We start from the raw sequence: 24,610 nt of genomic DNA on the forward strand, positions 1-24,610 counted from the left end.
GCTTCTTGCTTTGGGCACTGCCTCTCAATGGCGGGGTACCCCATCTTTCATAGTTCTCTGTAGAGCTATGTCCTCCAGCTATTCAGTATCTAGTAAAATTTCCAAATCAGTATTTTGGGTCCCTGGCTGAGGATGGGCAAGAGAAAAGTACAATTTAGAGACATTTTGGGAGGAGAAGAAAGGTCGTCAATGGGGTAAGATGAGGAAGTGGGTACCACAGAAATCAGCTCAAGATCTGCTATACTCTCCTGTCTTCACCTCAGTTTTTTCTACAGTGAAGTTATAACAGAAACAATGGATGTAGCAAATAGGGTTTGCCCGTTCAACTAACTTTAACTATATGGAAATTTGTTAATTTGCTTAAACACTATTTTGTGGCGTTTGACCTGCCAAACATGATTAAGCAAATAAATAATAGATTAATACTTGTGGAATTCAAATAGAGTTTATGAATACTTTGTTATTTGACTAGCACTTACTACTATAGTGGGCCCATTTGAAGTTCATTCCAATTTTAGAGGTATTACCATTTCCAGCTACATTCCCCATTTTAAGTGTAGAGAAATATCACTGTAATCAGTAGAACCTCTAACCAGACTATACTTAAAGAATATTCAGAAGGCTGCATTGTTTGTTTTTTTTTAAAAAAAAAACTACTATTGGTTAGAGGAAGGGGCACAGTCTCTTTGAAGTGGCATCATGTCACCAGTATTTTTCATCTTGCCTGCTAAGCTTAGTTCTCAGGCTAGTAGGTTTGAGGTAAATGCTTCCATCCTTGTTTGCGAAACATTCAGTTTACAATGCATACACCATTTTAAACTTTAAAAATGAGACCACATATCTTCAGAATTGTTTCTGGGCATCTGAAAGTGTTTCTGTCTCAAGTAAAAGGGTCCTTGTTACTTTTAGGGAGGAAGAATATAATCTGGTAAACTATGTAGGGAGCCACCTGATTGAAAATACTAGTATTTTGACACTGTAGTGGAATCATTTGTTTTCTAATATAAACCTTTCTACAGTCAAAAAACAAATACACATTAGAATTATCTTTCCTTCAAACTATTTTTCTTTAATGATTTACTTAGAGAAGATTTTTGAAACCAAGGATAAAGGATAGGATGGCGTATTCACTGACATGGGAAATACAAAATCAAATTAACCAGATTAAAAAAAGTATAGCAGTGTCATCTCTAGAGAGAGAGAGGAAGAATGTGACTAAAAAGCTTTCCAAATTTATATTATTCTGCTCTTGTGACCGTGCTCACTCAAGAATTTTCAGTTGAGAGTTGACAATTTTAGTCCCTACATTAGTAGAAGAAACGTAATGATTCTGTGAGTGCTTGCATATGTCCATTACACAGTAGGTGTAGGTGTGTGTGTCTCATACATCAAAGTAGGAGAGTTTTCCCTAATGATACCCATAGACTCTTTGTCTCCTCTTGCTCTGTATCGAGTGTATAAAGGGTGGAGTCATTGCGCCCCGACTTCGGTTCCTTCTTACTGCTTTTGGTCTGTAGTCAGGGTTTTGGGCTTACAGGTTGTTTAAAAGCTAAGTATCTTTCCTAATGGTTTCCTGGTCCTTCGGACATATATTTTTATTTTCTTAGAAATCTCATTTTTGTTTTGCTTAGTTTAGGCTCAGTTGGGCCTCTGGGCCTTGCTGGGTACCAGCTGACTTAGTCATAGTCCCTCAGCTTTAAATCTCATTCTGTTGCTGGAAACCCAGGCCATCAGTAACATTCATTCATGCTTTCTAAAATATTGGTGCAGGGCGCATTTGAGACAGGTGTTCCATCTGCAGGGGCATTAAAACCAGAAGAAAAAAACAGACAGAAATTACTTCAGTGTCTCTCATGGGGGCTGCCTTAAGACTTGCGTCTGAGCCCCCTCGTTGTTTAGAAGGGGCTTTGAAGACTTTTTCCCAAAGCCCTCCCCCTACTTTGTCTACCACGAGAGGTAGAAGCTCACCATTGCTGGGTCTTTCTGAGAGACCCAGGGCTTCAGAGCAGTCTCACTCTGAAGAGGAAGTCAGAATCAGGTTAGTCAATGTCTCAAAGAATGCAATCCTCTGAAACCCACTCCAGTATCTATGCTAAAGTGCATCCTTCCGGCTGCTCCCCAGTGCGGGCTTATATGGTCTCTCCTGACCCTGAACCATTAACTCCAGTGCCCTCTCAAGGGGCCATCAAGTCTGGCTCTTGCTGCAGCTGAGGCACTGGATTGTTCTTTACTGATCTTAGCAGAACCACTACAGTTCTCAATACTGTGGTTAGAACCAATGCTGTGGTTAGAAATCTGTATCTCTCAGTGCTCAGTGGCAGTCCAGGATGTCCTGCTTAATAGCAGGAAGCCCTTTACAAAGGCTGCTTGCATGAGTAAGTGGAAACAGTTCTCTTTCTAGGCAGCTTCCTGGAATCTGTCATCTTCCCTACATTGATTTAAGACATTTTAGTCTCTCTCTCTCACATCAATCAATTTATTCTATCCTTCAGCTCTCTTAAAGTTCCTTTGGCCACAATTTCAGCATTTCATCCTAAAATCAGTGGTAAAACTGAGTTCACCAATCCTGTCATGGCCAGATTACTTAACAGTCTAGAAAGATCAGAGGTGGGCAAACTACTGTCCGGCTGGCCCCAGCCCCTCCCTTGCTGTTCCCCCTCCCCTTGTAACCTCAGCTGACTGTGCCGCCAGCGCAATGCTCCAGGCAGCGGGGCTGCGAGCTCCTGGGGCAGCGCAGCTGCAGAGCCCAGCCTGACCCGCTGCTCTGTGCTGCGCAGTGGCATGGTTGGTTCCAGCCGGGCAGCGCGGCTGTAGCGCCACCATCCACCGGTGCTCCAGGCAGCGTGGTAAGGGGGCAGGGAGTGGGGGGGTTGGATAGAGGGCAGGGGAGTTTGGGGGGAGTGGTCAGGGGTCAGGGCAGTCAGAGGGTGGGGAACAGGGGTGTTGAATGGGGGCAGAGGTCCCGGGGAGGCAGTCAGGAAGGGAGGGGGGGTTGGATGGGGTAGCCGGGGGCAGTCAGGGGACAGGGAGAAGGGGTGGTTGGATGGGGCAGGAGTCCTGGGGGGGCAGTCAGGAATGAGAGGAGGGGTTGGATGGGGCAGCGGGGGGTAGTCAGGGCAGTCAGGCTACAGAGAGTGGGGGGGTGGGTGGGGAAGGGGTCTGGGTGGGGGCCGTCAGGGAACAGGGGGGGTTAGATGGAGCAGGTGTCCCAGGGGGTGGGTATCGGGGCAAGAAGCGGGGGCTGGGCCACGCCTGGTGAGGCACAGCCTCCCCTAACGGGCCCTCCATACAATTTCCAAAACCTGATGCGGCCCTCAGGCCAAAAAGTTTGCCCTCCCCGAGATAGATTATACCCTCCTGTTTGTGGCCCAGTGCCCATTTGAGACTTCACATTTAGTGTTGTCTGTTCTTATGAGTTCCCCATTTCAAACCCTTAGCATCTCTTTTTGTTTCTGCATCTTTCACTGAAGTAGGCTTTCTGGTGGTCATCGCTTCAGCCAGGAGAGAGAGGGAATTGCAGGCACTTGTCACGGATCCCCAGTACTGTTTTTTATATGGACAAAGTTCAGCTCAGACCTCATCCAAAATTTCTGTCAAAGGTGGTTTCAGATTTCCACCTTAATCTCTATGCTTACCTGTTTTTTTCCTTTCAAAGCCACATCTTCACAAGGATGAAGAAAAGCTGCACACCCTAAATGTGCATTGAGCTTTTGTCATTTTACCTGGACAGAACAAACCTTTCAGGGTCTACACCTAGTTGTTTGTTTCCTATGCAGAACACATGAAGGGACATCCAGTTACGATTCAGACTCTCAAAATGGATTACCAGTTGCATCTTTTTTACGTTGCAATGGACAGGATGCTACCTGAAAAGTTGATGGCACGCACTACCAGGACATATGCAGCCTTGGCAGCATTAGTGGTACATGTCCCTATTATGGATATTTGGAGACTAGTGATGTCGTCTTCTGTCCACACATTTATTGGTCACTGTGGTCTTAGGACTGCATCAGGAGGTGACACAAAGGTGGGAAAAGCAGTCTTGAAGTCCTTCCAATGAGCCTCTGAGACCCAACACGTTTGATAAGAACTTCGTAATCACCTACAATGTAATGGATATAACCAAGCACTCAAAGAAGAAAAGTTTACTCACCTTCTCATAACTTCTTCAAAATGTGTTGCATATGTCCATTACATGACCCACTCTCCTTCCCCAACACACTGGAGTCTACCTTTGGTTTTCGGTGCTAAGAAACTGAAGGGTGGGGTATGATAACATCACCCTTTATAACCTGGACATGGAGCACAAGGAGACAAGATAGGACAAAGCCACCCTGACAGATAGTGCGAGGGAATACTCGCTGTTGATGCATGAGACGCATGCACAACTGCAGAGTAATGGACATGTGCAATATATATCTCTAAGAACAACAGTTCTGAGAAGGTGAGTAACCATTTTTTCTATTTGTTAAAGTCATTGATACATGGTTACTGCTTTTGTACCATTGAGACATGGTTTTGAGACGAAGGGCATGAGCAGAGCCTGTTGTTGGGATGTGTGTGGCTCAAAGTAAATAAGAACTAGCCATTTGGATTGACTTGTAATATAACATTGTTCTTTTTTTTACCCCAAAATTGTGCAAAAGTTCATTAAAGTTCAGATTCGAGAAGACATTGCCCAGGATGTATCTTCAACCGGCTCAATATCTAAAAAACTTGATGTCCTTATGCCAGCATCTGAGTCTGTCATTCATATGATAAAACCACTTCCAAAGCTACCTTCAACAAACGTTGAAATAAAGAACAGAACTATTATTTTTCCTGAAACAGGATTTGGTGAAAGCTCAGGTAATATCAATTATTCATAAAATTACCACTTCCACTAGCGTCAAATGTTCAGCCTTTAAGTTTGCTACGTTGCAAGAATGAAAATAACTTATTTATCATTTTTATTCCTTTAGTTACTAGTATGACTAGTCAAACCCACTCTTTTGATGTAATTTCATGTAATGACAGTTTTGTCTGCAGAGCTCTTAATTTTTTTGAACACAATATAGCCACATAAATTTCTGATAGATTGTGTACAAACACCCCAATGTTGAGAAGTTTTGTAGATAATGTTTCTCTAAGAGGGCATTTGTGATAAATGAAGGGATGGGAGGGGGATAGCTCCCTTTTATGGACGCCCAGCCAGCAATTAGCTATAAAATTCCTCTAAGTACCTGTTCTCTACTTGCTTTACCTGTAAAGGGTTAACAAGCCCACAGGTAAAAGGAAAGGAGTGGGCACCTGACCAAAAGAGCCAGTGGGTTCCCTTTGTCTGTGTGTTGTGGTTCTCTGGGGAAGAGCGGAACAGGGCAACAGTTATGCTGTGAGAAGCTTTAAGCCAGGTATGAAAAACCATCAGATCATACCTAGAGATTGCTTATCTGAAACCCCAGATATGTAAGTAAATTAGGGAATGTCTAGGAAGATGGGATTAGGTTTATTTCTTATTGGCTTGTGGACTCCTTTATGGTAACCCCAAATGCTTTTTGTTTTGCTTGTAACCTTTGAGCTGGACCTCAAGAAGGTTATTCTTGATGTTTAATTTTTGTAAGTGGCTTTTTAAATCTAGCAAAAGCCTAAATTCCAGATGTGTATTTTTCTTTTGGTTTTTAATAAACTTTACTATTTTTAAGAACAGGATTGGATTTTTGGTGTTCTAAGAGGTTTGTGCATATGTTGTTTAATTAGCTGGTGGCAACAGCTGATTTCCTCTTTCTTTCTCAGCTCTTCCCTGGAGGGGGACACGGGGGGTGAAAGGGCTTGAGGGTACCCCACAGGGAGGAATTCCCAAATGTGCCTTCCTGGGTCCCAATGGTGTCTTTTGGGGTTTGTTGTTTTTTTGTTTTGTTTTTTGTTCTGTGGGGGTTTTTTTGTTTTCGTTTTTTTTTGCACTTGGGTGGTGGCAGCATCTACCCATCCAAGAGAAACTGTGACCATGGGAGTTTAATATCAGCCTGGAGTGGCCAGTATTAATTTTTAGAATCCTTGTGGGCCCCCACCTTCTGCACTTGAAGTACCAGAGTGGGGAATCAGCCTTGACAATATTGTTGGTAATAAAGTAGATCTGTGAACCCTCAGTCCATTTCTGTAAGTCCAAGAATGCTCAAAACTACTGTATTAAATTGCCTCACCATAGGTATCTACTGAATTTTCATCAGTATCAGCCATTTGTTACAGCTAATAGATCAGGAGTTACATAGTGATGCATTAGCTTTATAGTTTACTGAATCATAATATTCCAAGAATTTTTTAGGCTTATTTGATCAATTCATTTTTTCCTATTATATTATTTTGAGGGAAAGCTATGTTGTTTGTGAAACTGAGATGGGTGTTCTCTTCCCATTCCTCACCCTGTAATGTCTGCCTAGTTTAATATAAGCAGTTTAACTCCTTAAAGTGCTACCTGACGCAGAAGTGATTTTGAAGGTATTGTTATGAGTAATAGGTTTATTTGCCTGGGAAAGGTTCATGATATTTCAAGGTATGAAATGTGTTCCAAGATGTAACTTTGACCCGTTACAGCTCCTGAGAATACCATCAGGTGATTATTCTTGACCTACTTCAGGTCAAAGCTAATGTTATTGTTTAATGGTCCACATTGAGTTTTCACCATGTTTGGCATTAGGGCTGTGTTGGAGACTTGGATACAGGTTTCACTCAGCCCCAAAGTGAAGCTTCAGCAGTCACTATGTGCAGTGAGCATCAAAGCTTCAATAGTTAAAATGCCAGTGCTGGAAGTTTTGATTCTGTTTTTCCCATGGTCTGGATTTACTAGAAAAGGCATCAGATGTCCAGGAGAAAATGGTAGGGTCAGACCTGACGAAGATATAGAGAATGAGTTTGTAGTATTTATCACCAACTATGGCGGTGTCGTACCTTGGACAGTCAAATGCCATTGTTTGGGAAGGGGTCAGAAGTGCTTCTCTACTTGTGGGTTTTTTGGATCAGCGTATCCAGTAATATGTGGAGACATCTGCCCAGGTCTCAGTGCACTGAGTTTGGATTGTCTACATCTTGGTGAGCTGGTAAACCTAGCTGCCATTCACCATGCTGAGTTCTGTCTATAGCTACAGGTTTTCTAGCACAAACTAGCCACTGACTTACCTAGCATCAGCCAAGTCTTGCATCAGCCAAGGTGCAAAGTCTGTAGATGCCAGATCTTCTTCATCTGATGAGCTAGATGCTTGAGTTGTCCCTTGCCAATGATTTATACTCTGAAGATGGAGCTCATTAATTTACCATGAGAGGGTAGCTTGTGCCATTCAGATTCAATTGAGAAATGCTAGGGATGTCAAGGACAACTTTAGTTTGAGGCTTTAGGTCTTGTAGATGTGTCCATATGATCCTTCATTAGATGATGAAGAATAATAGGCTTAAATCCACATTCCAGGTTAAACACAGCAGGCTGTTCAACCCCCAAGAATTTTGTAATAGAGGTTGATAAAATGTACAAAGTGGAATCGAGCAAAGCACGTTATTTGGCACTGAGATATGAAGATTGTTCATGAGTTGTTACTACTCTTGTCAACAACACAAATATTTACTCTTCTTCACTCTTTATTTAAAGATATAAAGACTCAAAAAGAGTTATAAAACACATATACTAAATTTCTCACTTCATATTTACTAATCTGAGGCTTTTCTTTTAGAAAACTACCTAGAGATTGAAAATCATGGGAATGAAGATGTGAAGTGGCACTTATCATCTTTTGCCCCACCATATGTCAAGGTGAGTAAACATTTGTATTGGAAATAGTGTGTGTGTGTGAGATTTTCAACAGGCGCATTTTTAAAGGAGGTGATACCTATTAACTTACTCTTCAGATAATATTTCTCCTAGCTTAAAAAATCTCTGTGTTAGGAAAAATTTTACTTGGGTAGCTAGATGACTTATTCATTGCTGTTCTTCTCTAGTTCAGTGGTCCCCAAACTCTGTGTGTGGACAAGAAGTTGTCCATGAGACACTACTGGATTTGTAGAGAGCTGGATGGTCACATGATGTTGACTCTCATAGTCTCCCGCAGCTAGATTGCATTAAGAAATCAAACATGTTATTTTCCTAATATTTTCTATGGTCAATTGCTGTGGATGTGAGGGATAACATTTGATTGCCAGTGCGTGGGGGCTAGACCCATGCAATCATGAACTGGAGAGAAGGTGGTCCATGAGGCAATCTTAGATGTGACCCACACTATGAAAATACTTGAGAACCCCTACTTCTAGCTAATGTACCACTTTTTCTATTATAAGTCATTAGACCATGATAGTTTTGTAAATATTTATAGAATGTTCTTCATTTGCTTGGATGCTTCTAGAACACTTTTTATGAAGCAGATTATTATATTTGATTTATGAAAACTTAATTACCCATTTGTAGGGCGTAGATGAAAGTGGAGATGTTTACAGGGCTACCTACACAGCTTTCAGATGTTCCCGTGTGTCTGGTACACTTGGAGCTCACGGAAAAGAAAAAGTAAGCTTTTTTTAGTGTTACGATGAATTTAAGCAGATGAATGCTGTCTTAACTGTAATGTAACTACTTACATGAAGCATACGCACTCTATGAAATATAACCTCTTTTCAGCTGGACTTCTTCAAATTTGGAAATAGTTTAAACTGATCTAAACATCTATTTAAATGGTAATGATAAAACACTGGCCATCCAAAATAGGGCCAGATGTACTTCATTTTCAGATGTATGAGAAAGGTCATTAGCATCCGCTCATCAATATGTCTCTTCATGTAAACTCAATTGACAATACTAGAAAAATCCCTACAATACATACATTATATTTTGCATCTATGAAGCTATTTTCTTAGGAGAGCAAATTTTTTTAACACTTTTTGAAGATGAAACATGTATAAGGGCAGGTTTCAGAGTAACAGCCGTGTTGGTCTGTATTCGCAAAAAGAAAAGGAGTACTTGTGGCACCTTAGAGACTAACCAATTTATTTGAGCATGAGCTTTCGTGAGCTACAGCTCACTTCATCGGATGAAGTGAGCTGTAGCTCACGAAAGCTCATGTATAAGGAATCACTGAATATTTGTAAATTTTTTTTTTTAGCTTTAGACCTACTCATCAGTTGTAGTTTGTGGAGCTTTTTGAATAACATGTGTGCAGTGATGCAGTTTTATAAAGCCTATGCTAAAAATTATTTTGATCTTTAAGTGTTGCAACTGTTAATATAATGGAATAGAGCAGTGGTTTTCAACCAGGGGTCCGGGACCCCCTCGGGGGGCTGTGAGCAGGTTGCAGGGGGTCTGCCGTGCATGGGGCCCCGTTGCGCAGGACTACAACCCGGGGCCCCAAGCCACCACCCGGGGCTAAAGTTGAAGCCTGAGCAATTTAACTTCGCCCCTGTGTGGAATGGGGCACTGAGCAGTTGCCCTGCTTACTACCCCCTAACACCAATCCTAGCTTTTCTATGCAGAAAAACAGTTGTGGCACAGCTGGGCCATGGAGTTTTTATAGCATATTGTGGTGGCCTCAGAAAGAAAAAGGTTGAGAACGCTTCAAAGAAAGAATGCTTTCAGGCTTCCCGATGATAGAAGCTATTGCAAATGTATGTGGTGAACTTAAAAGAATATATGCTTTGTACTGCTGGAAAGCTTATTGCTAGTCTGCTAGCACTGAAAGCTAACATTTCAGGGGAATACCATTCTAAATGCAGAAGTTTCACCAGTTCAGCCTGAGCTTCATTTTAAATAGACTTCATAAAACTCATGCAGAAGACTGTGTGGATGCTTGCTTCAGTTAAAACCAGACTTATTTTGGTTTTACTTAAGTTAAATTGACTTGTGCACCAGTTTAACAAATTCGTGTTAAAATGATTGTCAAACTAGTTCACTTTTGACCTTGTCTTCACACAAACTTCCACCGATTTAGTTAAACCAAAATGAATGTCTACACAGTTGTTTACAGTTTAAGTGTCTTATTTTGGTTCAGCTTTAACTTGTTTGACTTAAGCTAAACTAAAACAAGTTACACTTACAGTGCACTAGGAACTTCTAGTTCTCAGTAGCTGAGTCTATGCAGTCCGTTAGTATTTGCAGGCTAGTGCATTTTACCTTCATACCCCAGTTTGCTGTGTACACAAGTCCTTAGACTACGAGTACTCATACAGGGGTTTGCACCAGGTTAACTAAGTCTGTTTTAAATTAATGCTTTAGTTAAACTGATGCACTCTTCCACAGAGACTAGCCCTTTCTCATGTAGACAAGGTCTAAGGCTGTTCAAATGAAGTTGACTCGTACCCAATTCATTGTAATGCAGATTTAAATTACCTCTAACAAGTGTAGCACATTCACTCACAAGCAAGTTTGGAATTTAGGGAAGCTGAGCCAGTGTAACTTGGTGTGACAGGGTCCCTGGGTGCAACCTGGACTGCTGAGCCCTCTGTCCCACCAACCTGGGGTATCCTTCTCACACTGTGATGCTGTGGCAAGCCGCAAATCTCTGATAGGTACTGCACTTACGCACAGATGTCCACGGGTAGGGACACTACCCAACTGAGTTACATGAATGCTTTCCCAGCCTTACATGAACCATCAATAGCTCCAGCCAATTTTCTCCAGCTCCCCAGTACTATACCATCTTGCACTGGTCAGAAGCCTGGCCAGTTCAAATTCATTACCCACTCTGCCCTTCCCTTGATGTGGTGAGGACACACACTAGCCTTTGTAAACTGAGCTGAGATTTCCCAAGTACTTCAACCAAAACACACTGTTTTAGGTAAAATATAAAATAGATTAACTACAGAAAGCTAGATTTTAAGTGATTATAAGTAGCAGGCATAGAGATCAGAGTTTGTAACTTAAGGAACAAAAATAAATTCACAGTTTAAATTCTATAAACTATACAGGATTTGAATCAATAAATGTCTCACCTTGGCAGATGGTACAAACAGGTCACAGATCCTCAATACACAGACTGCGATTCTCTCAGCCTGGGACCACCCTCTGCCAGTTCCAAGTCTTTGTCCTCCAGATGTGTTTCCAGGTTTTGAGTTGTGGCAGGGAGTGACTCTAAGTGATGATGTCACTTTCCCTCTTTTTATAGTTTCTTCCAGCTTGCTGGAAAGATCTTTGCTGTGAGGTGGGTAGTCTGCCCTCATTGGTCAAGCAGTCTCCATTGTCTGTGTTCTCTCTGAGATAGTGGATTCTTTCCTTGATGGGTGTTGATGAGCCATTAACTGCTGTCTGGCTACTCCATTGTTGTACGTGAAAGGCTAGTTGTGGGTGTTCCCAACCTCAAAACATATTTCAGTCACACACACATAGCAAGACTTCATAATTTCACATACAGTGATAGGACATACAATCCAACAGGATAATAATCTTCAACAGATCAAGACTTTTAAAATGATACAAGGCATACTTCGTCGGAAACATATCATTACATGATGACGGTAAGAATGGAAGTTCCAGGGTGCTGCTTTGAGGTACAGTGTGTCACACTTAGTTTGTGAATTTAAACTGATATAGTTAAACCAGTACAAAATACTGCAATTTTTTCATGTAGACAAGGTTGTAGTGGTATATAAACATCTAAGTAAACTTTCACTAACACTTTACCCTACCCTGGTAGGTTGCTATCATCTTTTTACCTAGGGATAGAGGAGACTATGCTCAATTTTGGGACCTTGAGTGTCACCCACTTGCAGAACCTCACATGAAACATAAACTAAGATTTCAACTTTCTGGAGTGGTAAGTATCTGAACACCATAAGCTAATGTTCAGTATTTGTCCACATCACTTGCTAAAGTGGGATAAAATATATACATATATATCACACTTCAAGACTGTGCTATTTGTCCAAAACATATTATTAAGCACATAATTAAATTTTAGAGTAAATCTTTAATTGCAGGTAGTCTCAATTCTATTTTTCATAATCATTATTTTAAAAAGATATTACACACTTCTTGATCAACATAGCAATTTGAAGGTTTATATAACCAAAATGTTACCTTACCCTTACTCTAGCATCTTATTTTGCATTTACTGTTTTGAAGGGAATTATGAAATACTTATCCCTTCTGGTAACTACCTGTTTAGTGACAGATTTACCTCTTTTGTGGGGCTTTAAATCCATGGACTTGTATTAAATCAGTCATAACTCCTGCAAAATAAGATTGTCTTAAAAAAAAAAAAAAAAAAAATAATGATACGCGTAAAAAATTGCATTAATTCAATATTATGGTTAATATTTAAAGATTCTAAGATCAGGAAAATGTGTGGCAGGCTAGTGCGCTATACATTCACACCCCAGTACGCGCCACCTTTTGTGCATGCATACTTTGTTGTCTGTGATAATCCCCATAACATTAAGCAAAATGACAACACAGATTCTTAAATTTTCCAACTACAGTATTATAGCTGTGGAAGAAAAGTAGGGGTATGTGCTAAATGCATCGCATGGTCAGATCATAAACATAATTTGATGTTTCATAATTTTCTGTTAATCCCACTCTAGCATTGGTGCTCTGTTCTTGTTAGCCTTGGAAACATAACAAAGCAGTAAAATATTTAGGGGCACTTGCCAGTTGACCCGTGGATCCAAATATTCTAACTCTGATTTACATAAAGGTCCAATCCTTCCGTCAAATTTAAGTTCTTATCCACTTGCCCATGAAGTGAGTCATGGACTAGTTCATCTGTCAGCATTTTTTTGACACATTTGGTTTACTTAATTTAACTTGGTGAAAAAAATGTATTTAAATTATTTAAATTTTAGACCTCTTTGATCTGTTTCCAGTATGAATGGTATGGAGAGGGTCAGGATTTAAGAGATGTACAGTCTGTGACCATAAGCTTTAGATTCAACTGTATGTATAGAGATTTAATCATTTCTCTGAACCAATAGCGTCTGGATCTGAGGGTCACCTATCTGACTCCAACTGCAGGGCAAGCCTTTTATATTGGAGGCTGCTTTGTTCTTCTGTGAGAAAACGGAGAATCATCAGCTCAGTTTCTTTCTGGAACCGAATATTTCTCTGAGCAATAGACTCAATTCTCTGGTAGTGTAAGGTGTAAGTTAGAGCTATTGCTCAATTCGAATATGCCGGGATTCGGGCAGTGTGAGATCGGGAAGCTGCAAACAGCATTCTTATGGCCTGTCCATCCCCCAGTTTGAGCTCATTCTACTGCATCCAGTTGGACTTTGGGTAGGGTGGAGGATCCTACCTGTGGGTTCAGTTGCAAAGGAGAAGGGTGTAGCCAGAGAACAGCTTGATACTTTAAAACGTGCCATGTATATATAAAAAAAATATGTAGCATTGGCTGTTGTACTTAAAAGGTTCTATGCTTTGGACCTTTTCTAGGACATGTAAACAAAGTTTTGGGACCTTCCTTTTAAGGGACAGGACTGCTTCAGTGCTAAGATACCTTTCCTAGAAAAAGTTATGGCAATGCAAACCAAGTCAGCAATCTGGATTTCTCCTAGCTTATGTTAAAAGGTGGACCCATTAATTCCAGAGAAATGCAGTTCAGCCTAATACTGCTTTGTGCTGAAAAGATATTCAGACTCAGTCACCATAAATAATTAAGTGCCATAGACTTTTCCCTGAAGTACTCATGGACTGATTCAGAGCTCTCAACCTTCAAGATATCCTACATCCATATCTCCAAAAGGAAATCGTGTGAGTGTAGAAACAAGTTGGGCGTGTACCTTTATCAATGCAAGGACTTGATGCGTAATTTAACTGGATCTCATGGATTTTAACTACTGTGCAGCTACCACAGCCAGTGTTCATTGTCTGGAGCTAGTATCTGTACTTGGTACATTTGTTCATAAAGGCCCCTAATTTGTTCATTAGGATCTTTCATGTTTTCTATTCCCTTCTGAAATATCTGTGTCTCAAGTGGACAAGTTAAACTTCATTTTTCAGGCTATATGAGCTGACTTTAGTAGGGTGTAACTTTAGGCTCAAAGGGTAGTTCAGCTTTTCTTCAAGATAAATCTGCATTTACAAATTTATATCATGATTGTCATACATCACCAAGAAAATCCAGTTAAGAATTGTTTTAGAATACCGTGATGGTGTATATACGTACCACTGTTTCTTGTGCTAGGCATAAGACAAGCACAGTGTCACTGGTAAGCAGTTATTGTCCAGTTGTTCATTCTAAATATACTAGCTCTTCCCCAAGTAGTTTGGGAAACATTGATGCAATGGCTGATTCCATCCATCATTTGAAGAATTCCTTTATAAGGTGCCCCTGCCCCCAAACTTCTGTGATATAAAGATGCCATTACAGAAAAATAAACACATCTAGTTCAAAGCTTGTAGAAATCAAGAAAAGCCAAATTCCATAAAAGTGATCTAGAGCCTTGAGCAATTCCTTCAACTCTCAGAACGTTATTAGTGGTCAATAAAGCTGTTAGCCTTTATGAGCAACATAGCAGCCATGTATTATTACTGCTTATAAAGCAGTAAGGTGGGGCTTGTTCCCCTCAGTTTTCAAAGCAATCTGCCTCTGGGAAATAGTGTATTCACAACCAGATCTTTCCATTAACTCTCCACCTCGCTCGGAAAGAACATTCTTAGCAGAAAACATGAGGTGTGTCAAGACCACTTTGAAAAGATCTATGAAAGAGCTTAAAGTAGAATGGCTGTTTAATCAAATAGGGTCATTAGCCGTACATCTGTTTGCACCACGGTCAACACAATTTCTGCTTCAGCTATTGAAGATCTTCCTTTTCTAGCAGATGTCTTTTTAATTAGGAAGAGAAGGCAAATGCAAGATCATATCTAGGAAAATAGAACACAGGTCACTTTTAAGATGAGGACTGTATCCTGAAATACAGTGACTCAGAAAAGGGCTTAGGGGCTATGGTAGATATACAGCTAAATGTGAGTTCACAGCACAGTGCAATGACCAAGAGGGCTAAAGCGATCCTTGGATATATGAAGGGGGGAATAAAAGGTGGAAGTACAGAGTACATCTCTGCATAGGGCATTAGTGGGACCATTACGGAAATAGTGTTCAGTTCAGATATCAGCACTTCAAAAACGTTGAAAAAACATATATAAATGTAAACCTACCCAAATGTATACCCATTCTTGGACAACATCCCAATCAGAGCCAGCACCGCTTCCAGCAGCTCTCATTGTCCTGGAGCAGCGAACCGTGGCCAGTGGGAGCCGCGATCGGCCAAACCTGCGGACGCGGCAGGTAAACAAACCAGCCGGCCCGCCAGGGGCTTTCCCTGCACAAGCGGCGGAACAAGTTTGGGAACCACTGTTCTAGAACAAACATTATATGTATACCTTTATTTAGATGCCAGGCCATAAATGTACATTATGGTTTTAGAAATTAAAAGACATGGTCCTTGCCCCAAACACCTTACAACTTAAACTGAGTAGGCAAACATACAGAAATCACAAGGGAGTGGAGAAAGGAGATGAGAATTCAGATATTTAAACCTTCTCCCCCAACACAAAGAGAAAAGATGTACAGCCATTTAGATGCCTGCTGCCTACCTAGCATAAGTGCATTAAAAATATTTTTTTTCTTTTTAGAATTGCCATGTGTTCGTGTAATTTCATTTTTCTTTTCTTTAGTAACTGTTCAGTCTTGAATAATATTCACAGTTAAATGTTACCCTAACATTGCTAAAAAAGTAATGTACTTTTCATTTTTTAAAACTACATTTCAATGTTTTGCATTTTTGAGAAAAAATAACTCAGTTAAGTAATGTTTTTTTTGTAACTAGCCATAAGTATTTAAGGCTATTGGGGACTATAAAGTCTCTTTTTATTATTATTATTATTATTTTATTACTACTCTTGTCCTAATAAATTAGTGCTTTAAAATAGTTTACCAGTCAATTGACCAATTACTTTTTAGACCCATCAGAAGTAAGCTCTGTGGGGCAGGGACAGTGCCTTGGTTCATTTGGTCAGGTTTTTTGGCTTTCATTTCTGATTGGATGGTAAATAAAAATCCCAAAGATTAGTGATTTCAGCTACACTAGAGTTTCTCTAGGATGGTTTGGAGGGACAGTCTTATCACTAAGTACCCCAAAAAAATAGTTACCAGTCTCTAGTGTCACTTGTTATGCAGATACATCAGATTCCTTGGACTGACTATCCCCAAGATTTAGCAGAATGCCTGGATTAGACAAACCTGTGGTGAATCCTACCTCCTTGCAATGATATTTACCAGTGCCCTTGTGGCACATTTCAAAATGACTGCACATAATTCTTTTTGTATTTGTCAGTCACGTCCTGCTTTTCTGGTAGTTACTTCTGAAAGACTGATGAGCAACTATATTAACAGAAGTCAGTTCTGCTTCTATGAGGACAATTTTGTCCTCACATCTTGAGAAACACTTCTGCCAAAGGTGTATGCATCTTTTTAATCTTCCCAGGAGATGAATACCATCATTTTTTCTATCTTCAGTATCCTTAGAAAAATTGTCATAACAAGATGGTCGTAGAACTCTAGAAGATGTATTGATCATATGGAGTACATGCATCTATCATATTACTCCTGGGGGAATTCTGCACCACTGCGGATGCACAGAATTTGTCCCGTGCAGATTTCTTTGTTTCCCCGCAGAAAAATGACTTTGACAGGGAAGCAAAGGGAAGCCAAAAGAGCCGTCATGCGACCCTCCCCAGCAGTATGTTTTGGGTGCCCAGGGCAGCTAGCAGAGAGGTAAATTACTGTGGGGCAGGGGGTGGGACTGGGGAAGACCCAACTGGTGGGTCCTACCCTGCACCAGGCTCAGCTGCTAGTCTTGGGTGGGCTGGGGAGGACGGGACTTACTCTTCCCCTGCGCAACATCCGGGGTCAGACCCACTCCCAGATTTCTCCTCCAGCTTCAGGAAGCTCTGCAAACCTCCAGCCCATGCGCTTCCTGTACCCATCGCTCCTCAGCTGCAGGGGAAGGGATCCCTGTACAGGGAGCTGTTCTCCCATCCATCCAGACCCTCTTGCCGAGCCACTCCTCTTCCCCCCGATAAACTCCCCCTGCACCTGGACCACCCTGATGAGACACCTGCACTCAGATCCTCACCCCACCAAGCTCCAGCTAACTGGATCCCCAACCCACTGAGCACCATTCCCCCAGCATCTGGACCACCCATTGAGCCCTCCACATCTGGACCCCCCTGACAAGCTCTATTTCTCCACACCCAGGCCCCCCGTGCTGAGCCCCAACCACCTTCACCTGGACCCCCCTGAAGAATCCCATTACTGTTACACCCAGAACCCCCCAACAAGCCCCTGTGCATCCAGTTCCCCCTGCACCCTGATCCACCACTGAGGTGCCTGCACCCAGATTGCCCCACACAGAACCCTCTCAACCCACATCTGGATCCCTCCACACTAAGCCCCTCTACATTTGGATCCTGCCTTGCTGAGCCTGCCAGATGCAGGCAAGCACACGGGGACAGAAGCCTGGGGTGTTTCTGAAGCAGGCCCAGTCCTTGGGCTTCAGAGTAGCTGCTGACAAGGTATATGCCAAGCAATGCAGAACTTAACACCCGGAAAACCATTCCTTTGAGGGAGTCTAGGCTCCACATGCAAGGTCCCAGGAGGAATTGTGGGCCAGAAATATTTTTATGTCAGAGAATTTTCATAACCATGCCGTGATCCTCATACAGTTCATTATCAAACTCTGCAAAATAGGTTTCTGTTCCTCTATGAAGACGACCTCTTACTGGAAAATGCTATATGGTTATGGCTTGCTTTCCAAATTAGAAATCTCTCACGTTATGTAAGAATGCATATTTCTATCTATCATACTGTAATAATGTTGGCTTTATCCTTTCCATCCCTGCTGCTTTGTTTCATTGATCACTGTTTGCCATTTGTAGAGTATGAGGGGAGAAACTGCAGCAGAATAGAAAATTCTTAGCACAGTCTCCTCTGTTAGCAGCTTCTCTCTTCATTCTAACCACGCAGGTGGCTTGTTGCAGGACCAGAATGATAACTTGTAATATTTGGAAATTTTTGCTCTAAAGGGCAAATCATACACATGTTGCGTTAACGTTAATACAATTTCAGGTTCTTGGTTTTGTATTAACCAACTGTTCTTTCAATGCTGTAAAGACACTAACTTTTCTGGTGGCCAGACTTGAGGGGTGGGACTTCATGGAACAACTTCTGAATTCCATAGGGAAAAGTCATGGCCTATTTATAGCGAATGAGGAAAGTTGCTCACAAAGAATTAATGTTAAGAAATCCATTCATTTACTGCAACCCTCATAATTTGCCTGGAGAGGTAAAATTTCATGTCGTGGCTAAGATGATAAATAGTTCATCGAGAGGCTGAAGCTTCTTAAGAAGTAATCTCATTTGTACTCCATGATGAGACGTTCCACAGGGAAACCTACTGTCTAAATGGATCCGTTACCGACAATCTTGGAATAGTTTACTGCTGTGAAGTAGTTTAAGAGGCATGCAAGCATGGAATATGATTCCCGCAGAGGCAATGTATTTCAAAGAACAATAAATAAATTCCCTTCTTCTAAAATATTGTAAAACTGCGGCACAAACCATGAGCTAATATTTTCAATAAAGCAAAAACACTATTCAGGTTGAGCAATATTTTGGGAACGATGTAAATGTTGTCACCTAATGTTTAACTTTATTCCAAATATTAACTGTAGGGTTTTTCTTACCAATAGGGTGCTAAAACAGAAAATGAAGCTGTAAATGCAAAACTTTCCACATGTGCCCTAATAAAAACTGAAATTCCAGTTATGCCGAGAAGAAGAGCTGGCTCTGAAGCTTCTGCGCTTAAAACTGGGTAAGTATATTTTTAGTTTAAAAAAAAAAAAAAAGTAAATAGTTGAGAACACTTGTGTGGCAGACCTTTTCTGTGATTCTTAGCATTTCACCACTCATAAGCAAACTTGCCATATTTTCATTAGTTCAAAACTAGTTATATGTGTGGTTGTGATTTGCTACTATGGGACAACTGGTGCAGGCATTTGATGTTGCGGTTCAGTGATGAGACAGAACACAGCTTTATGCAAGCAAACAGGCTGGTCAGCGGAGATGGGCTGTTCTGCCCCCCCTGCCTTCCACCTTCTCCTTTTATTATATTTCTCCCCCTAAGCATTACACACTGCTACACAAAGGAATGTATGACGTTGATTCATATGCTTAGTTACCATCCTCTATCTACTACAATCCTGGTTCTCAGGCCTTGAGCCCAGGCTAAAGAAACCTCCCACAGTTGCTGTCCAAACAATCAAGTTCTCAGGGTTCATATCTAGCCCTTGTCCTTGGATAGAGCAATGTGTGCATTGCTTCTAGGAAACAGTCAGGGTGTGCCCCGCCTGCTTCCAGGTGGAATAGCTAGACATTAACCCTTCAATTTGAACCGCTTTGAAGTGTGAAACCTTTTAATGCACTCTTTGCCAGCACCATCATTATCTAGTGATTTCTAATAAGATGAGTTTTCGCAATATTTGTCTAGCTTTCTTCTTTGTTTCTTTCCCTTTTTGCCAATTGGGGCTTGTCTACATGGTGCATTAATCCTAACTAGATGGGTGTAAATTATAGTGGGCACTAATGTGTTGCATGCTAAGTGGCTCGTGTGGGCCCTGCTGGCACACACTAAATGTTCCCTAGTGCACATTAATGTACTTCTGTTTGAAATGGACCACACCGGCCAGTTAGCGCACAACATTCTAGTGCATGCTACCATTTATATCCCTCTATTTTGGATTAATTCACCATGTTGATGAGCCCTCTGTGTTTGTTCTCCCTCTTTAGTTTTCCCAGGCTCTTGGAAGTATTTCTGTTCCTATTCTCATCTGGAGTTAGTTACAAGAGCCCAGGATGTTTCCAAAACCCTTCACATATTTAGATAAGTGCAAATCTTCACCAATGGAATCCAGTTGCCCTTGGTTTGCTGTTCCAGAGCAGTCCCTCCATTTGTGATCTGCATGTCTGGTTTGAGCTTGGTGCAGTTTTGCTGCTTTTCTCAGTCAATTACCCAGAGTTGAAAGTAGCATTTGACCCCTAATTGGGTTTTAGGCCTGGACGTATTTCTCACACAGGCCTTTCCCTCAAAAATATGATTTTCCCCAAGATCACTGTACTAATTTTTCCCTGCCATCGTCCAACCTTCAAAGATTGAAATGTAGATGTGAAACACTTCCTTTTTATGGGAGTGAACTGATCCCTGGTGCACATATGGAAAGGTTCATCTCCTAGGTCTCCAGTGAAGCATATGGGCACAACTCAAGGCTGTGAAAGTATAAAGTAAATTATTCTGATTACTACTTCACCACAGTACTCCTCTAAATTGTAATCTCTTAATTAACTGAAAGTGCCAAATAATAGCCCAAAAAGCCCTTAGAGTGGCACAGTACTGCTTTAAAACTGACGGAATCTTACAGCCCAATATCTTATAAGAACAAATTACCTTTGACTTTCCAGTGGTTCTGAATGTATTTCTATTTTGGAACTGCTTTTCAAACCATTTGATAGGAAACTGTCGGTACATCCAGACCATGTAATATAAATAGGGAACTTAATGATTTAAACCTATTGTTTGAAAAACAGGCAAAATGAAGTAATTCGAGGAGTGTATGCCCGAGAAGATCAATATACGTTTCTACCAACCAGAGTTGGGGAATCAAGCACCTTAAAAGTCAATTTGCGAAATAATACTTTTATTACTCATATGGTAAGTTTTTGACACTTTAACTTTAAATGTTTTGAATTTTGTAAATAAAGTGCACTTTATTTTGTAAATGAAGTGCACTTAAAAATTGCACTTAATTGCTTGAACAATATCTAACCATTTTCTTTTCTGATGTTTTCGTTAACCTTTGATACTAAGAATTTTGTTTTAAGATGGTCTAATGCTCGGTGCATTAATAGAAACTATTGGTTCCAAACTTCATACTCTAAATCTTTAAATATTCAAAGAAAGTTCACTTTTATAGGCTTCTTACAACTTTTTAGTTTTTCTTTTGCTTGTTGACTCTTAATTATCAAGAGTTTTAAGGATCAAGAGTTTTCTTAATAGCATACTTAAACTATCACCTCTTTTAGCTGTTTTATAGGGTTGTGGTTGTAGTCTAATTTTTAAAACTAATTTAATCTCAAGTCCTGCAGTGTGATTTTTAACTTATTCATTATATATAAACCTGGGTATATTCCATTCTTAAATCTTGGCTTTTTCTTTAAAGTTATATCTAAGTCATGAGTTGTATTGAAGTATGTGCTAAAATTATGATAGTAGTGCTTGCCTGTTGTTTTTTAAAGTGTTTCATATTAAATTGCAGCTGAAGTTTGTAAATCCCAGAGAGCCTTTCTACATCAAGCACTCAAAATATTCTTTGAGGTGAGTTAAGTGTGTACTAAAATTTTACTAAGAAACATTAGAGGTTTCAAAATAAATCCAAGCTATTTTGTTAGGTAAAGCTCTATAACTAGTAAGGATATATCATGCTGAAATATAGACTTACAGTCCACTTTTGGACTTTAGAGTAACTTCAACATTTTGACCATCTAGTTAAAATGTATATTTTTGCACAAATCTTAACCAGTCTCCCCATCTTAAAGATGAAAAAAGTGAGGCATAAAGCAACATCAGAGACAGTGGAACAGCCTGATTAAACCCAGGTCTCCTGACACCTAGTCCAACATCCTATCCTCTGATCCATGCTATAACACCAGATTGTACACCACCTTGTTTTTTTTCTTGGCGGTCTTTTATCAAAATAGTGACCAGGACCAAACCTGTATAGCTAATGAGATCTGACAAGCTCAGTCTGAAGTGGTAAAACTGTAGGCAAAAAAAAGGATGATTTAATAGCTCTTCAGAAAGACGACCATGACCACCTCAGAGATCTACTTAAGTAGCTCAGAAACACCATAAAGTACATTGTCAGAAAGCTATTCATTGTATTTGCTGTAATATACTGAGGATCAGATGCACTCTTACTTAAAGCAAAGATATAGACATGGTGTTTAAAGGTGGTAGAAAAACTTTTAACTCATGAATTGCATTTATTTTATTCTTTTGTTCAATAACCTCCTAGAAGCTTAGTTTTCCAACCAATTTTGATGCTTTTCCATTTGCAAATATTGTCTTTTTGTCTGAGTTTCTAGTTTTTCTTATTTACAGCATAAGTCAGCATAACTCTTTGGAAGAACCCTGCAAAAGAGTTTCTGAGCAAAAGCATTGCAGAACTTATTCTGGCTTAGGGTATGTCTACACTACAAAATTAAGTCGATTTTATAGAAGTCAATTTTTAGAAATCGATTTTATACAGTCCATGGTGTATGTCCCCCCTAAGTGCATTAAGTCGGCAGAGTGCATCCTCACTACCGTGGCTAGCATCGACTCATGAAGCGGTGTACTGTGGGAAGCTATCCCACAGTTCCCGCAGTCTCCGCTGCCCATTGGAATTCTGGGTTAAGCTCCCAATCCCTGATGGGGCAAAAACATTGTAGCGGGTGGTTTTGGGTACATGTCATCAGTCTCCCCTGCCTCCCTGAAAGCAACTGCAGACAACTATTTCATGCCTTTTTTCCTGGGTTACCCACTGCTCAGCTCACTGCTGCTGTTGCGAGCATTGTAAACATCTCGCACTTTATACTGCAGTATGTGCAGAACCTGGCTAAGAGACAGCAGCACGAGGACAATTGTGAGGAGGACATGGACAAAGACGTTCCTGAAAGCACGGGAGGTGGCAGTTGAGACATCATGGTGGCAGTGGGGCTGATTCTGGGCCTGGCAAACAAGCACAGCCTGGTGGGACCGCATAGTCTTGCAGGTGTGGGGTGATTCCCAGTGGCTGTGAAAGTTTCACATGCGTAAGGCCACTTTCCTGGAACTCTGAGTAGCTTTCCCCTGCCGTGACGTGCAGGAATACCAAGATGAGAGCTGCCCTGACAGTTGAGAAGCGATTGGTGATAGCCCTGTGGACGCTTGCAACACCTGCCTGCTACCGGTCAGTCGGAAATCAATTTGGAGTGGGCAAATCTACTGTGGGGACTGCTGTGATTCAAGCAGCCAATGCAATCACTGATGATCTGCTATCAAGGGAGTGACTCTGGGAAATGTGCAAGTCATAGTGGATGGCTTTACTGCAGTGGGTTCTCCTCACTGTGGTGGGGCGATAGACGGAACGCATATCCCTATCTTGGCACCGGACCACCTTGCCAACCAGTACATAAACCGCAAGGGGTACTTCTCAATGGAGCTGCAAGCACTGGTGGATCACAAGGGACATTTCACCGACATCAACGTGGGATGGCCGGGTAAGGTGCATAGGGCTTGCATCTTCAGGAACTCCAGGCTGTTTGAGTAGCTGCAAGAAGGGACTTACTTCCCAGACCAGAAAATTACTGTTTGGGATGTTGAAATGCCAATAGTTATCCCTGGAGACCCAGCCTACCCCTTGCTCCCATGGCTCATGAAGCTATACACAGGCAGCCTGGACAGTAGTAAGGAGCAGTTCAACTGTAGGCTGAGCAAGTGCAGAATGGTGGTAGAATGTGTCTTTGGACATTTAAAAGCTCATTGGCGCTGTTTGCTGACTAGATTAGACCACCGCGCAACCAATATTCCCATTGTTATTTACTGCTTGCTGTGTGCTTTATAATATCTGTGAAAGTAAGGGGAAGACGTTTATGGCAGGGTGGGAGGTTGAGGCAAATTGCCTGACTGCCAATTTTGAACAGCCAGACACCAGGGCGATTAGAAGACCACAGGTAGGCGCGCTGCACATCAGAGAGGCTTTGAAAACCAGTTTTATGACTGGCCAGGCTACGGTGTGACAGTTGTGTGTTTCTCCTTGATGCAAACCCGCCCCCTTTGTTGATTTTAATTCCCTGTAAGCCAACCACCCTCTCCCCTTCTATCACAGCTGGCAAAGGAAATAAAGTCACTATTGTTTTGAAACCATGCATTCTTTATTAATTTTAAAAAAAAAGGAGATAACGGATAAGGTAGCCCAGGTGGGGTACGGTGGGGTGGGGGAGGAGGGAAGGACAAGGGCACATTGCTTATTGTAGCCACACTACAAATCAAAACTGTTTGACAGCCTTCTGTTGCTTGGATCATCCTCTGGAGTGGAGTGGCTGGGTGCCCAGAGCCTCCCCCTCCTCGCGTTCTTGGGTGTCTGGGTGAGGAGGATATGGAACTTGGGGAGGAGGGTAGGTGGTTGTACAATGAATGCAGCAGCAGTCCTGTGCTCTTGTTGCCTGTCAGATGCCTGAGCATGTCCATTTGCTCCCGTTAGCCTCAGCATTGCATCCTGCCTCTTCTCATCGCACTCACTTAATGCTTTCCTGGACTCTGCCGCTGACAGCCTCTATGCATTCAGCTGTACACTATCCGTGCAGGAGGACTGCATGAGCTCAGAAAACACATCACAAGTGCATTTTTTTCGCCTTCTAATCTGCGAAAACCTCAGGGACAAAGATGATATGGGGAGCATAGAAACATTTGCATCTGCAGGGGGATAAAAAGGGAAAGTAAAATTTAAGATGATACATTTCTGAGAACAAAAGGGAGACTCTTTCACAGTAAATCAAGCAATTCACAGCAGACAGCACATGTGCTTTAGGTACAA

At 41.3% G+C, this 24,610-nt stretch overlaps 1 protein-coding gene across 1 annotated transcript in view; it reads left to right on the plus strand.

The window, feature by feature from the left end:
* CEP192 (centrosomal protein 192) overlaps nucleotides 1-22,573 on the plus strand; it is a 206,263-nt gene extending 183,690 nt beyond the window's left edge. The window contains exons 51-58 of the mRNA XM_073329624.1: nucleotides 4,647-4,848; nucleotides 7,698-7,777; nucleotides 8,426-8,521; nucleotides 11,637-11,756; nucleotides 18,692-18,813; nucleotides 20,583-20,706; nucleotides 21,311-21,369; nucleotides 22,156-22,573. Coding sequence (XP_073185725.1) covers nucleotides 4,647-4,848; nucleotides 7,698-7,777; nucleotides 8,426-8,521; nucleotides 11,637-11,756; nucleotides 18,692-18,813; nucleotides 20,583-20,706; nucleotides 21,311-21,369; nucleotides 22,156-22,381 — 1,029 coding nt within the window. The 3' untranslated portion in view covers nucleotides 22,382-22,573. The remainder of the gene's footprint in view (nucleotides 1-4,646; nucleotides 4,849-7,697; nucleotides 7,778-8,425; nucleotides 8,522-11,636; nucleotides 11,757-18,691; nucleotides 18,814-20,582; nucleotides 20,707-21,310; nucleotides 21,370-22,155) is intronic.
* The last annotated feature ends 2,037 nt before the right edge of the window (nucleotides 22,574-24,610 follow it).

Source organism: Lepidochelys kempii, chromosome 2, assembly GCF_965140265.1.
Source record: "Lepidochelys kempii isolate rLepKem1 chromosome 2, rLepKem1.hap2, whole genome shotgun sequence".
In the NCBI taxonomy this organism is placed as follows: Eukaryota; Metazoa; Chordata; order Testudines; family Cheloniidae; genus Lepidochelys; species Lepidochelys kempii.